Source organism: Pipistrellus hanaki (assembly GCF_964339955.1).
Source record: "Pipistrellus hanaki genome assembly, chromosome: 1".
In the NCBI taxonomy this organism is placed as follows: Eukaryota; Metazoa; Chordata; class Mammalia; order Chiroptera; family Vespertilionidae; genus Pipistrellus; species Pipistrellus hanaki.
This window is the reverse complement of record NC_140503.1, coordinates 50,864,259-50,878,968: the sequence shown is the minus strand read 5'-3', so window position 1 is coordinate 50,878,968 and position 14,710 is coordinate 50,864,259. Positions and strand designations below refer to the sequence as shown.

The following is a 14,710-nucleotide window of genomic DNA, read 5'->3' as shown; positions in this document are numbered from 1 at the left end:
ATTCCACCGGCACCGGGCCTCTAGTATGCACATAAGATCTTGGTTAATCTCTTCCTGTCCTTGCCACTTCCCTCTAAGATTCATCAGTCTGTTCCATGTTTCCATGTCTGTGCACTGAGCATCTGCCCCTGGTGGTCAATGTGCGTCATAGCTACCAAAGGGTCGGTCAGACATTTGCTTAGGCTTTTATATATTTTTTAGATAATTAAATTTCTTCATCTCATCTCCTCACTCCTACCTGCCTACTGCCCTCTGAATGCACATGGGAAACAGAATCGGGAAAGTATGTCAGAATGGAAACAAGAAGCCTCTTTCATCTTAAAAACATCTATCTGTCTACATATTATCATCCTGCACTATGCTAATCAATCTCAAGTAAGCAAAGTAATACTCTTAATCTCTTTTTGCCCTTTAAGCTTTAAGCAGAGCTGGAAACTGAATTTGTATTTTTTCTCATAGTCTTATAGAAGAGTCTACTCTATTAAATGAAGTAATTATTTCCCATCTAAAGATTCCACAAATTAAATATATTTTAAATGAAATATAAAATATTTTTTTATTTTTAAGTTTTTTATTTTATTTTTGTAAACTGTGAATTATTTACTTTATGTCTTTTATTTTCTTACGTTTAATGATACTATCTTTATTTCTCTTTTTATTTATTTATTTTTTATTAATCCTCACTTACGGATATTTTTCCACTGATTTTTAGAGAGAGAGAGAGTAGAAGGGGAGGGGAGAGGCACAGAGAGACAAACATAGATGTGAGAGAGAGACATTGATTGGTTGCCTCCTACATGTGCCCCAACGAGGGCCAGGATCAAACCTGCCACTGAGGTATACACCCTTGACTAGAATCAAACCTGAAACCCTTTAGTCAGTCCCTGGGCCAACATGCTAACTAAACCAAGACAACAAGGGCTTTGTTCCTCCTTTGAAAGACTCAGTCCTGGCCAGGTAGCTCAGTTCGTTGGAGCATTGAGTATGAAAGGCAGCCAATTGATGTTTCTCCCTCACACGGATGTTTCTTTCTCTGTCTCTCCCTTCCTCTCTCTCTCTAAACTAATAATCTATACTAAAAAAAGGGCAATATGCAAATTGGTCATGATGCCCTCACTGAATAGCAGGCTGTGTGGGGCGATCAGGCTGGCAGGGGGGTTAGTGAGGGAAGAGCAAACGACTGACCAGCAGGCTGCATGGGGTGACCAGGCTGGCAGGGGGGTTAGTGAGGGACGACCAAATGATTGACCAGCAGGCTGGGAGGGGTGACCAGGCCAGCAGAGGGAGGCAGTGAGGGGTTCCTCTCAGCCCAGCCTGGACCCTCTCCAATCCAGGACCCCTCAGGCCTGCAGGGGGGGAGAGGCAGTTGGGGTGACCAGGCCAACATGGGGAGCAGTTGAGGGTGATCAGGCTGGCGGGGGTGAGTTAGGGGCGACCAAGCCAGCAGAGTGGGCAGTGAGAGGCGACCAGACCAGTGTGTGTGGGGGGGCAGTTGAAGGTGACCAGGCCAGCGGGGGGGGGGAGGGCAGTTGGGAGCAACCAGGATGGTGGTGAGGGGCAGTTGTGGGCAACCAAGCTGGTGGGGGGAGCAGCTGGGGTGATGAGGTTGGCAGGGGGGCAGTTGTGGGTGACCAGGCTGGCGGGGTAGTGGTGGTTGAGGACAACCAAGCTGCAGGGGGGGACTAAGGGGCAACCAGGCTGGCAGGGGGGCAGTTAGGGGCAGCCAGGCTGGCAGGGAGGCAGTTAGGGGCAGCCAGGCTGGCAGGGTGGGCAGTTAGGGGCAATCAGGCTGGCAGGGGGGCAGTTAGGGGCCATCAGGCAGGCAGGTAGGTGAACAGTTAGGAGCCAGCAGTCCCGGATTGTGAGAGGGATGTCCGACTGTTGGACCAGCAGTTGGACATCACCTGAGGGGTCCCGGATTGGAGAGGGTCCAGGCTGGGCTGAGAGGAACCCAAACCCTCTTTCCCCAACCCCGTGCACAAATTTCATGCACCGGGTTTCTAGTAAAAATAATAAAAACGTATCTTTAGGGTAGGGAAGGGGGAGAAGACTCAATTTATTTTGACCCCCAAGTCCTTCAAAGGGAATGAAAGCATTATTCTGTATTATAGATAGAAGCATGTTTTTTCTGCTTTAAATTTTAATTTTTTACTTTACTTATAATAATGGTTTGTGATACGGACTTCTCATAAGTACTGTGATTGCATTATTTTATTCTTATTTTTAAAATGTTTTCATTGATTTCTTTTTTCCCCCCAAGGGAGAGAGGAAGGGAGAGGGAGAGAGAGAAAATAGCCATCAACATGCTCCCGCCTGCGGATGAAGGGCACAACCTGAGCATTTGCCCTGATCAGGAAAAAACCCAAGACCTCTCAGTGCATGGGATGACACTCAACCTAAATATTAATTAGATCATGATCTAGAGGCCCAGTGCATGAAAATTTATGCATTGGATGCAGGGGTCCCTCAGACCAGCCTGCCCCCTCTCAACAGTCCAGGAGCCCTCAGGGGTGGGAGGCAACGGCCATCAGGGGAAGGCGATGCCCCCATCACACCTCTGCTGCTGCTACTGCCGGCAGCGCAAGCCTCGGCTGGCCCTGGTTACCTGAGCCTCGGGCAGCTCTGGGCGTGCGCTTGCCGCGCCCCCCCTCGTCCCCCCAAGATGGGCTGAAAGGACTGTGGGACTCCAGCGGGGCTGAGGGGACTGGGCACCGCCATCTTGTGGCTATGGGCGCCACCATCTTTGTGACAGTGTGATGGTCAACTTGCATATTCCCTCTTTATTAGATAGGATTTTCCTTTAAACTTACTTACTTTATCATCATTCCAAGTAAGTACATATTGTAATACACGTATGGATTGGTGTAAGTATGTATCTTATTCTGATTAAATGACACAAACCAAGTTTGTGTGCTCCCCCCACCTCCCTGAATTCATATGTTGAAATCCTAACCGTCAAGGTGATGACAAGAAGATGTGGGGTCTTTGGAAAGTGATTAGGTCATGAAGGCAGAGCCCTCATAGATGGGGTTAGTGCCCTTATAAAACAAACCTGGGAGAGCTGCCTCACCTTTTGCCCATGTTAGGACACAGGGAGGAGGTGCCATCTATGAACCAGGCAATGGATCCTCACCAGACACCGAATCTGCTGGCACCTTGATCTTGGACTTCCTAGCCTCCAGAATTGTGATAAATACAATTTCTGTTGTTCATGAGCCACCCAATCTATGTTATCTATATATATATATAAAAGGCTAACATGCAAAGTGTCCCCTCTAGAATTCAACTAAGAGTTCAAATGCTCGCGATGACCTGTGCTGACCACCAGGGGCCCGGGTGGAATGAAGGCAGGCCCTAGCAGGCAGCCGGAATGCCCCAGTCGTCCCTGATCACTGGCCAGGCCAGTGCACTGAGTCTCTAGTTCTGTTACTGATATAACAGCCTGAATGAACTAAGTGCCTAACACACTACCTGGCACATAGTGGGCAGTTAAATACTAATTCTCAGTTTGCTTTCTTTTAAACAAAGCTAAACCATAAGCTCACTTCACTCCAGTTCCTATAGTATTTAACATCCTATTAAAATACCTAATATTCAGCAATGTCAACACATTCAATGGACATTCAAATATCAGTTTTTCATGATGGCATAGAAATTTGGGATATAATGTTAGGTTATTCTATCATTTACACTATGGATGTGACATAGCTAACAGCTTTGTCTTGACTTGGAACACATACTTCTATAATACTGGTCTCTACCATGGAATGAAAGTATTATGAATATCCTATATAATAAAGGGGTAATATGCAATTTGACCATCATGCCCTCGCACAAGATGGCTGCCCCCATGTGGTCACAAGATGGCCGCCAGAATATGGCTGGCAAGGGAGAGCAGTCGTGGGTGAGCAGGCCAACAGGGAAGGCAGTTAGGGGCAACCAGGCCAGCAGGGAAGGGCAGTTGGGGGCGACCGGGCCTACAGGGGAGGGAGGGCAGTTAGGGGGGACTAGGTCTTCAGGAGAGGGCATTTGAGGGGGAGAGGGGTCCAAGCCTGCAGGAGAGGGCAATTGGAGGTGACCAAGTCGGCAGGAGAGGGTAGTTAGGGGCGATTGGGCTGGCAGGAAAGGGCAGTAGGGGGCAATCGGGAAGGCAGGGGAACAGTTAGGCATCAAACAGACTGGTAGGATAGTGGTTAGGAGGTGATCAGGCTGGCAGGCAGAAGCGGTTAGGGGTAATCAGGCGATTAGGGGTAGGCAGGCGAGCAGTTGGGAGCCAGCAGTCCTGGATTGTGAGAGGGATATCCGACTGCCAGTTTAGGCCCGATCCCTGTGAGGTACCAGAGGGTCCCAGATTGAAGAGGGTGCAGGTTGGGCTGAGAGACACCCTCCCCCCACACCCCAGTGCAAGAATTTTGTGCACTGGGCCTCTAATGTGAATATAGTATTATACAAATCCTGTCAACCATGTGGCAATGCTGGATGACTTTGTTTCAGTCATCAAGCATTGCCAAATGCTTGACGGAATTCGTATCCTTTTAGAATGCAAGGCAGAAAGTGTCCTCTTTTGACGCTCAGCACCTAGATCAATCTGTGTACTTAATAAAATTAAATTCAGAAAGCACTCAACATCAGGTAGTTAGGATTTCAAATTCACATAATTCCTGTGCCAGCTGTCTCCCCAAATTAGTGGTCTTTGTATTACTGGTTTAAGGTTTAAGCTTATAAAAATGAGTGTATGGTATCTATGTTTAAGCTGACTCTATACAATAATACCTTTAATAATAAACTTACTGTATTAACAATGACAGCTAAATTTTTAAATAAATTCAGAAATTATGAAGAACAAAGATGCAAAAATCATGTAATAAACAGCTTGTATTTGTTTTTTCTCAGCAAAACTGTCAAATCTGAGAAGTTTCTGTTTTTATAATATATTTTTGTTCACTGCTTTCTCTCTAGGAGAAGAAAACTTCATTGCTTTTCACTCCATATGTACTCCCCATCAAAATGAGAAAGAATATGCTCTAGGTCATTTATTTATTCATTAACTGACTCAATATACTTAAAAATGAATGTTGACCACATTACTTACTATATTTTGGGCTTTCTATTCCTGTTTTAAAAAGTAAAGACTTAATATGGCCCTGCCATTGTGGCTCAGTTGGTTGAGCGTTGTCCTATGCACCAAAAGGTTGCCAGTTCAATTCCCCATCAGTGCACATGCCTAAGATGTGGGTTCCATATCGGGTCAGCATGTGTAAAGGAGGCAATTGATCTATGTTTTTCTCTTACATTGATGTTTCTCTTTCTCACCCTCTTTCTCTTTCTCTCTCCCCCTTGCTCTTTCTCTATCTCCCTATTCCTCTCTCTAAACACATGCCGGGGTGAGGATTTAAAAAAAGTAAACACAGATAACTTATAATGTACCAGACACTGTTATCAGTGGTGCTTTATATATATTCACCTGTTTAATCCTTCAAACAACTCCATGGAATAAGTATTATTCTCACCTTGTACCTGAGGAAACTGAGGCACAGAGATTAAGTCACTTGTCAAGGATGGCACAGCTAGTATATAGCAGAGCTGGGATAAGAACCCTGACAGTCAGGCTCCAGAGTAAAAATGCTATACTGTTTCTCAATGTTACTATTAGCATGTCTATAGAGACTTGGAACAAGAAGATCTAAAATCACTCTTCACAATACCTTACAGTTCACCTTGATAATAAAGATAACTTAGAGCTCTAGCTGGTTGACTGTGCAACAGGCTTGTAGGGATATGAACTTCCCTCTCAAAACTGCTTTTGCTGTGTCCCATAGATTTTGGATTGCTGTGTTTGGTTGACTCTGTGGATACAGCATCAGCCTGCAGACTAAAGGGTCCCGGGTTCGATTCCTGTCAAGGGCACGAACCTTGCTTGCAGGCTCCTCTCCAACCTGGCTGGGGCCCTGGACAGGAAGTCTGCAGGAGTCAACCAATCGATGTGTTTCTCTCACATCAATGTTTCTCTCTGTCTTTCCCTCTCTCTTCCATCTCTCTAAAAGATCAATGGAAAAATATCCTTGGGTGAGGGGTAACGAAACAAACAAACAAAAAACAAACAAAAAGATGACTTAGATGTCTTGAGTTGCCTGGAATAAGAGAGAACCGTGTAATCTTTCCAAGAGGTAACTCTTCTACACCTCTGGTGACAGCAAACAAGGAAGACCACATTACGTGAAGTTACCAAAACCTCTTAACATTCATCAAATTAGATCTCAAAAACACTTGTTGAGCTGCTGTAAGTATAGAAATAAAAGAAGTAATTCCTCTTATAAGCATATCATAATCTAGAGGAAAATTTTTTTCTTTTTTATTGAAACTCTTAAATTTAACATGATAAATACTATGATAAAGATGAGCACAAGATATTTAAGGAACAAAAGGTACTCCAAGCTAGTCTTGACTGAGGGAGAAGATATCCTTGCAGGTTTCAACTGAGCTGATGCTTTGAAGATGAGTGTCTTACCAAAGGTAGGGGAAAAAGAAGGCATGCCTTAACAGGGTGTGCCAAGAAAGATTTATAGGTAAGAGAGACCATGATATGTCTAGGGGAAAAATATGAATATTTCAGTACTGAAGCATATGAAAAAAGGGAGAACATTTCACAGAACACAAAGGATGGTGGACAAAGCAGTAGGCCTGGGCCAAATAAAAAAGGCCAATATAAGAAGGTTGGATTTTTATCCTAAAAGCAATGGGAACCACTGAAGAATTTTACAAAAAGATTAACATGACTGAATTGTGTTGGGGAGCACTATGGCAATAGCACATAGTGACTAAGGTTTTGGGTTTTAGAATTTAAGTTCTAGTTTTGCCACTTACTAGCTTGGTAAGCTTGAATATGTTTGCCTCAACTGTAAACCTAGAATGATAATAACATCTACTAGAAACTCATAAGGTTATTAATAGGATAAAACAAGATGATCTATTTAAACCAGTTAGCAAACTGTTTGATAAGTACTTAGCATATGGTAGCCATTCATCACCATCAGTAGCAATGTGGAAAATGGGTTAACAGGGACAAAATAGGAGGTAAGATATCCAGTGAGAGAGTTACCATAATAACCAGAGAGATAAAATTTGAATTAAAGTGGTGATGGAAAGGTCCAGGAGATGATGGGTTCAAAACATATTAAGGGGCAGAAACCGGTTTGGCTCAGTGGATAGAGCGTCGCCCTGCAGACTGGAAGGTCCTAGGTTCGATTCCGGTCAAGGGCATGTACCTTGGTTTCGGGCACATCCCCAGTAAGTAACTCTCTATTACTCTCCCTTCCTCTCTATAAAAAAATCACTAAAATATATTTTTTTAAAAAAATATTAAATGGCTGCCCGGCCAACGTGGCTCAGTGGTTGAGGGTCGACCTATGAACCAGGAGGTCCCCGTTTGACTCCTGGTCAGGGCACACACCTGAGTTGCAGGCTTTTTTTCCTTTTTCTTTTCTTTTCTTTTTTTTTTTTTTTTTTAAGTGGCTTGAGTTTATTTATTTTTTAAAATATATTTTATTGATTTTTTACAGAGAGGAAGGGAGAGGGATAGAGAGTTAGAAACATCGATGAGAGAGAATCATCGATCAGTTGCCTCCTGCACACCCCTCACTGGGGATGTGCCCGCAACCAAGGTACATGCCCTTGACCGGAATCAAACCTGGGACCTTTCAGTCCACAGGCTGACGCTCTATCCACTGAGCCAAACCAGTTTCGGCTGAGCTGCGGGCTTAATCCTAACTGTGGGGCATGCAGGAGGTAGCCAATCCATGTTTCTCTCTCATCATTGATGTTTCTATCACTCTCTTTCCCTTCCTCTCTGAAATCAATAAAAATATATTTATAAACCCCACACATATTAAGGGGCATATATTTGGAACATTATTGGGAGGGGAGTGAGGGATGAGTTTGGGTCACTGGATAAATGATAGGGATTATGGGAGAAAAAGCATACTGGACATCTCACAGATAGATACTTTTCATTCAATACCTTAGAAACAAAATTATTCAATCTCTTATAAATCCACTGGCCCTTACATATATCTGTGAGACCTTCTTTATGGTTTTTCTCCTCTAACTCTCTAGCTACTCTGGCACATTCTACTCCTCAGAGTCCTCTTTCCTCTTTTGTCTCCTAAATATTTGTGTTTCCAAAGTTTCTTTTCTCTTCTCACTTTTAACTCTCTTGAGAGAGCTCATCTACTCCCAAGGCATTAATTAGCATTCACCTGTTTACTGATAACTTCCCGATTCCTATTTCTGACTCTGATCACCTGCCTAAGCTCCAAACCATAATATCTGTTGTGTACCCTGGGACATCCCATGGGGATTTTCATTCAATGTGTTGAAAACCACTCACTTTCCTATAATCTGCCTAGCCCTTACATGTACCAATGAAGAAACAAAACAACAAAAACACCAAAACAAAAAATCTTTCCTTAGACATTTTCTCACCTTCTCATCCTCTTGATTCTGTGACTACATAAATTATGCTTCCTCTCCAATCTTAATCCAAATCTTCCATACACCTATATAGTCTGTATTTTTTAGTAAAGCCTACTTTTTAGCACTTTTATGACATTTGTCTTATTATCCCATTCTAAAATACATCCTTACCTTTCCTATGTAATTTCTAACTCTGGTTAAAAGCATTTCAACTGAAATGAATGTCTTAGCTTCCTTCTTCATCCTTAAATTTCTGTCTTTTTTCATCCATTCTCTTTTTTATCCAAAACTAACTCTTTGGGGGCAATGGTAAGATATGTACACATAAATACCTTAATAAAAAAAAAAACAACTAACTCTCCATTTGCATTCTTAATGTTATTCCCCTTCTCTCATCTGCAGAGACCTAATTTATGAGAAGAGGAGCCTTATCTGCTTCATCTGTTTTTAGAACAGTGAGTGCCTACCACATGGTAGATATTAAAAAACATGTACTGAATGCTTTATTAAAGAATTGCTTCTCTTTTTCTGTTGCTTTTTTAGTTTCTCTCCTCTTCCTCTACATAAAATTCTTCTGTTAAGTCTACAAATATGTTTAAATCTATTTACAAGAGAGAAAAAAATAAAGAACCCATACAAATGTTCTCTTGATTCTATCTTTCCAAGCTATTGGCTATGTTTTTCTTTCTACCACCAAGCTTCTTCTTCTTCTTCTTCCTCTTTTTTTAAAATGTATTTTTATTGATTTCAGAGAGGAAGGATAGGGAGAGACAAGAAACATCAATAATGAGAGGGAATGATTATCAGCTGCCTCCTACACGCTCCTCGCTGGGGATCAAACCCATAACTCAGGCATATGCACTGACAGGAATCAAACCATGACACAACTACTGAGTCACACCGGTAAGTATACCACCAAGCTCTTTTAAGTCACATCTGCACCACTAACTTTACTATTTTCAAAATGTGGTTTTTCTCCCAAAGTGCCTCCTCAAAATCATCACCGATTTCTTATACCTTTTTCTCACCCCTCATGCTCTTTTTATTTCCCCTATATAGTTTTTTATTGACTTTTTTTTTTTTTTTTTTTTTTTTTTTTTTAGAGATTGAGAGTAGATGGAGGGGAGAGGGAGCAAGAGAGGGAGGAGAATGGGAGAAAGGGAAGGAGGGATGGAAGAAACATCCTGCCAGAGATAAAACCCATATGTGCCTTGACCAAGGAATCGGATCAGCAACCTTTTGGTGCATGGGACGATACTCAACCAACTGAGCCACAGTGGCTAGGGCACTTCTATGTAGTTTTACACTTCTATAAAGTTTTACCAACTACTTCTTAGAACTCTTTTCCAGGATGTCTTTCATGATTTCTTTAAAGGTAGATTATATGTACCTTTATTTCCTGTAGATGGCCACAGTACTTATAATGCTCTTAATAAATGTGTGCTTATGCCAGTATCCAGGATTAGATTAAAAATGTCTTAAAGACCAGTGTCATGACTTTGCACTGTCTGGTACTTTGAGTGCTCAATAAATATTTGTTGAGTAATCAAATGAATATTGTCATCAGATTGACACTTAAGATTTTTAAAAACACTGGGGAATGGGAGTGTTGGTTAAAGTTAGTATGGTAGGTACCATTCTAAAAGAAAAAAAAAACAAGTAAAAGTAGTATTAGGGGCTATGGACAATCAGAAAGCAAAATAAATATATGAATAAAAAAAGATATAAATGAATTACTTCATGTATTCATTCATTCATTCACAAAGCAATTAGGGGAGATACATAAAGACACTCAAGATACTGTACCTATCTTCATGGATGTGTTTTACAATCAAGGGTTGAGGATCTGGGAGTGGTAAGAGCTGATAGACAGTAGGAGTAAGTTACTTTGCCATTTAAGAGCAATTCTGAATCTAATATTAAAACATGGGGACAAGTTTAGAAGACCACAAATCAGCTTTCTCTGGTCCACTCACCTTTGCAATCTAGGTCAACAAGCAACCTTTGGTGCATTGGCTATGTCTCTGAGAGCAGCAGCTCTCAAACTTTAGTGTGCATAAGGACCACCGGGGATCTTGTTAAAGGTGGAGAAAAATCTCCCGAAATCCTGATTCTGTGAGTCCAGGATTATGCATTTTTAATAAGCATCCCACAGGATTATGATGCATTTGGTCTGCAGAGAATACTACTGTAAAGTCCTTAGGCCATAATTTTGCCATATCTGAATTACACCTATAATATCTTAGCCTTATCCTAAGCAAGAAGTTTGTTGACTTCTTTTTATAATATACATGAAATAAATAAATAACTATAACTAGTATTAAAAAGTCTGTCTGTATATACGAGTGATGGGAAAGTTTGAGGAGCACTGCTCAAGAGTTTATGCTCTGTAAACACCACATCCTGCATGCAATCTAATGACACAAATTACAACCAAAAGTTCCAGGATAGTGAAGTTCAACAGAATTGAATAACAGCAGAAGAGCTCATGTAGATATTCTGGTACTTTTAATGGATTATAAAATAATCCAAAATTGTTTTTAAAAATTTATGTTCTAATTATTACAAAATGACTTGCTATTTTAAAAACCCCGCTTTACATTGACTTTTTATTTTTATTTTAAAGAATACTTTGCCTTGTATTCTGGTACACCTGAGCCAACTCCCAACAGTTCAGCATCAAACTTAAAAGTAGCAAGCAGTTGGAACAAAATGAAGCTTGGTCTGTGCTCTTGACCCATAATATGTCTATAAAAATGGACATAAAATATATGTCCATTTTATTTAAAATTACACTTGATAACTGGATTCAAAGATATAAACTTGATAGCTCTCTTCCTTTTCCTTCAACCCTAAAATAATTTCTAATAATAGGAAAAACGATATGGCAAAAAAAAAAAAAAAAATCAGAGGAATCAATGCATCTCAGAAAGGCCTATTCCTTACAGGCTTTGGCAATTCACAACCACAAACAGAAAAGAAAGTTGAAATAGAAAACTGTCACCAAATGAAAGACTGTGCTGATAATAAGCCTTTAAACACAATATTCTGCTCTAAATTATGTGCTTGCTTAAATGGCTAAGAAAATCAATCTCCAAACATCTGAGTGGATGGTTTTTGAATACCACATTGTAACTGTGTCAAAAGCCAGTTCCATACATCTAATCTCTAGTCCCATGGAACAAAAACACAGATGAATGACAATGGTCCTTGATCTCTACATCACTTAAGCCAATGGGAAATTTACCTGACCACTTACTGATGTATAAAGCACTCCATCTTGTTTGGATGAAAGCACTATTACAATCGTCTCCTAACTAGCCTCCCTGCTTCCTCCACCTGTTCTCTACAGTCTCTTCTCCCCACAGCAGCCAGAGAAACCCTGTCAACATGTGAGATCAGTCCCTCTTCTGCTCAAAACGTCCAGTTCCTGTCAGAATAAAAGCCAAAGTCTTTTGAAGGGCCCCCAGGCCCCCAATACACAATCCATCCCCTTATGCCCAAACTCAGCTCCTACTCCTCTCCCTTTGCTCTCTTGGCGCCAGCTAAAATAGCATCTTTGCCGTTTCTTGAGCACACCGGGCAGATTCCAGACCTAGGGCCTTTGCACTTGCTGGTCCTTTTGCCCAGACACAGGCTGTTCTTCCCTCACATCTTTATCAGGCTCTGCTCTATCGCTTCCTCTGGGTCTCTGTGCAAACATCAAGTTCCAGCAGTGGCCTTTACACATACATGTCACTGCCACCTCCTCACCCCATATGTCTTTCCTAACCACGTCCCCTGCTTTGCTTCTCTCCACAGCACTTGTCACTGACCTTCTCCCTCTCATTTGTTCACCAGCCATTTGTGTCCCCCCCCCCCCCCACCAGAGGGGCCACTTCTGCTGGGTGACGACTGCCTTTTGCTTTGTTCAGGGTCCACCTCTCAGGGCCAAGAACCGTGCCTGGCAGCACACAGTAGATGCTCAATAAACATTTGCTTAATGAACTAACGGTATTGCATCCATGTTGGGGGTTTCCAACCCTTAACTCCACTGAGGGCTGGAAATAAACATGCTGGTGGGTATCCTCCACGTTTCCAGACTGCACTTGGGGGGTCTGTCAACTTACATGCATCGTCTTTTGTCTGGTACATGGCTCCCTCTGATGTTTCTTAGAGAGTGGTAAGGCGGCAGGCAGCCAAAACGCCTAACGTGTACAAGGAAGAAGCAAACCGATCATGTATGGAACCGATGTGGGGTGGTCCGATTCTTATCCATAAGCCGACGGAGAAAAATGCCTTTTGGATGGACAGTTTCTCCTGTTATTGGGGGGTAAACACCGCTGTGTGTGTGTTGTCTTCGGGGGGGGCGGGGAGGGGGCTGCAGGAGCCGCGGGGGGCCGGTGCACCTCCTTCCAGAACCTCAGCTCGCTCCCGTGCAGAGTCCAACTTACTTTTTGGGGGGAGGGCATCGCTTACTTTTTTCGGGGGAGGGCCTCATCCGTGGTCTCTGCAGGGCGGGGGGAAAGGGGGTGTCCCTGTCTCAGCCTCTGAGGCACCTATTGTGCTGTGTCTTGCGAAGGAGAGAAGGTGGCAGAGGGAAGAGGAGCGGGGGGGACGAAGGGATGCGGGGCGCGCCCGCCGCCGCCTCCCCGACACCCAGTCGGGGCGCCCAGGGCTCCGCGCGGGTGTCGCGGGCGCCGGGGGCCGCCGCCTCCACGGCCGCCTGGGCCCGGGGCGCAGGCGGGCGGGACGCGGGCTGCGCTGAGTTAGGCCCGGACCCCGCCGGTGGCCTCCCCGCGGCCCGGCGCGCGGCCCCCGCGCCCCCCGCGCCCCGGACCCCCTCCGCCGGGCGCCCGTCTCGGTTACCTCGAACTCTCTTCAGCGAAATGGGATCCTTCTCCTGTTCCGCGGACATTACAGACCGCGGAGCATGACTCCCCCCCAGGCCGCGGGAATTCGGTCTCTTTGATGCGGCGGCGGCGGCCGCGGCGGCGAGGGCTCCTCCTCCGCCGCCGCCTCCTCCTCCTCCTCCTCCTCCTCGCGGGGCCGCGGCGGCGGCGGGGAGACGAGCCTCCGAGCCCAGGCGCGGCCGGGGCCGGGGCCGGGGCCGAGGGCGGCGGGGCCGCGGGCCGACTTTGCAAAGTTTGGGCGGAGGACGAGGCCTCGGGGCGGCCGGGCGGCGCGCGGGGACCGGCGGGGCTGCGCGGCGCCTGCGGGGAACGCGGCCTGGGGGGCGGCCCCCCGCGCGGGGCCGGCACGTGCGGGCGGGAGCGCCGCCGCCTCCTCCCGCCCCTCGGCCGCCGCAGCCGCCGGAGCCGCTGACAGGGAGGCGGGCGGCGGGCCCTGGCGGCGCTCGGCGCCCTCAGAGGAGGAGTCCGCGCCCGCGCCGCTCCCGAGTCGCAGACACAAAAGCCCCCGGCGCGGAGCCGCCTGCACCGCCCGCTCCGGGGCGGGTGACGGACGTGGCGCGGCCGCGGCTTCCCCGCCCCGCGCTCCCGGCCCCGCGCGGGGACGGACTTCGGGGGGCGGGGGCCGCCGCCGGGTCCCCCCGCGCCGCCCGCCGCCGCCGCCGCCGCCGCGCGCCCCGCCTCGGCCCAGCCCCCTCGGCCCGCGCGCCTCGCGCTCCTCCGCGCCGGCTTCGCGGGCCGCGGCCCTGGTGGCCGAGGGGCCGCCCCGCGCTCCCCGCCGCCCGCTCGGCGGCCCGCGCGCCCCGGCCCGGCCCCTGTGCGGCGGGGCATCTCCCTCCGAAGCGGGTCGGGGGCCGCCGCGGACACCGCGGCCTCGCAGCCGGCCACCTGAGAGGGACGAGCGCCTGGAAGAAACTTTGGAGGGAGCGTTCTTGAGCCCACGTTCCCGACTCCGTGTCCGCGGGCCGGACACCTGTTTGTGGAATTGCCTCAACTTTTACGTTCTAACCACTCGACTCCTTAAAGCAGGAGCGGTGCGGAGTGACTGAGAGAAAGAAGCGGTGGAAGCGGTGTGAAGGCTGAGCCCCACTTCGACGTGAGGAAGCTGTGGCCGCGGGTCCACGCCGCTAGCCGGGCTGTGTGGCCTGAGGCGGGGAGACAACCTCTCTGGGCCTCCGGCTTCTGCTCTCCGCCTCTGAGGGCTCTTCCAGCTCCGGCGTTCTCCTGCTTACTTTTACCAAAACGGTTGCCTCCGTTTGTTAGATTTTTCAGCTCTCTGCGAAAGAATCTGTCAGTGCAGGCTCGAACCTTCAGCCAGGCGAGGCTCCCGGTTCATGTTGATGTTAGAA

At 46.3% G+C, this 14,710-nt stretch overlaps 1 protein-coding gene across 3 annotated transcripts in view; it reads right to left on the bottom strand.

Moving 5' to 3' along the window:
• PYGO1 (pygopus family PHD finger 1) overlaps window positions 1-13,998 on the bottom strand; it is a 29,417-nt gene extending 15,419 nt beyond the window's left edge. For 2 of the 3 annotated variants that reach the window (XR_014794644.1, XM_084879402.1), the window contains exon 1: window positions 13,321-13,998. Coding sequence is in view for 1 of the 3 variants with exons in the window: in XM_084879402.1 (XP_084735528.1) it covers window positions 13,321-13,369 (49 nt within the window). In the remaining 2 variants the exon portion in view is untranslated. Of the gene's footprint in view, window positions 1-12,581; window positions 12,660-13,320 lie in introns of all 3 variants that reach the window. The other variant, XR_014794643.1, reaches the window with a different exon arrangement.
• Between the last annotated feature and the right edge of the window lie 712 nt (window positions 13,999-14,710).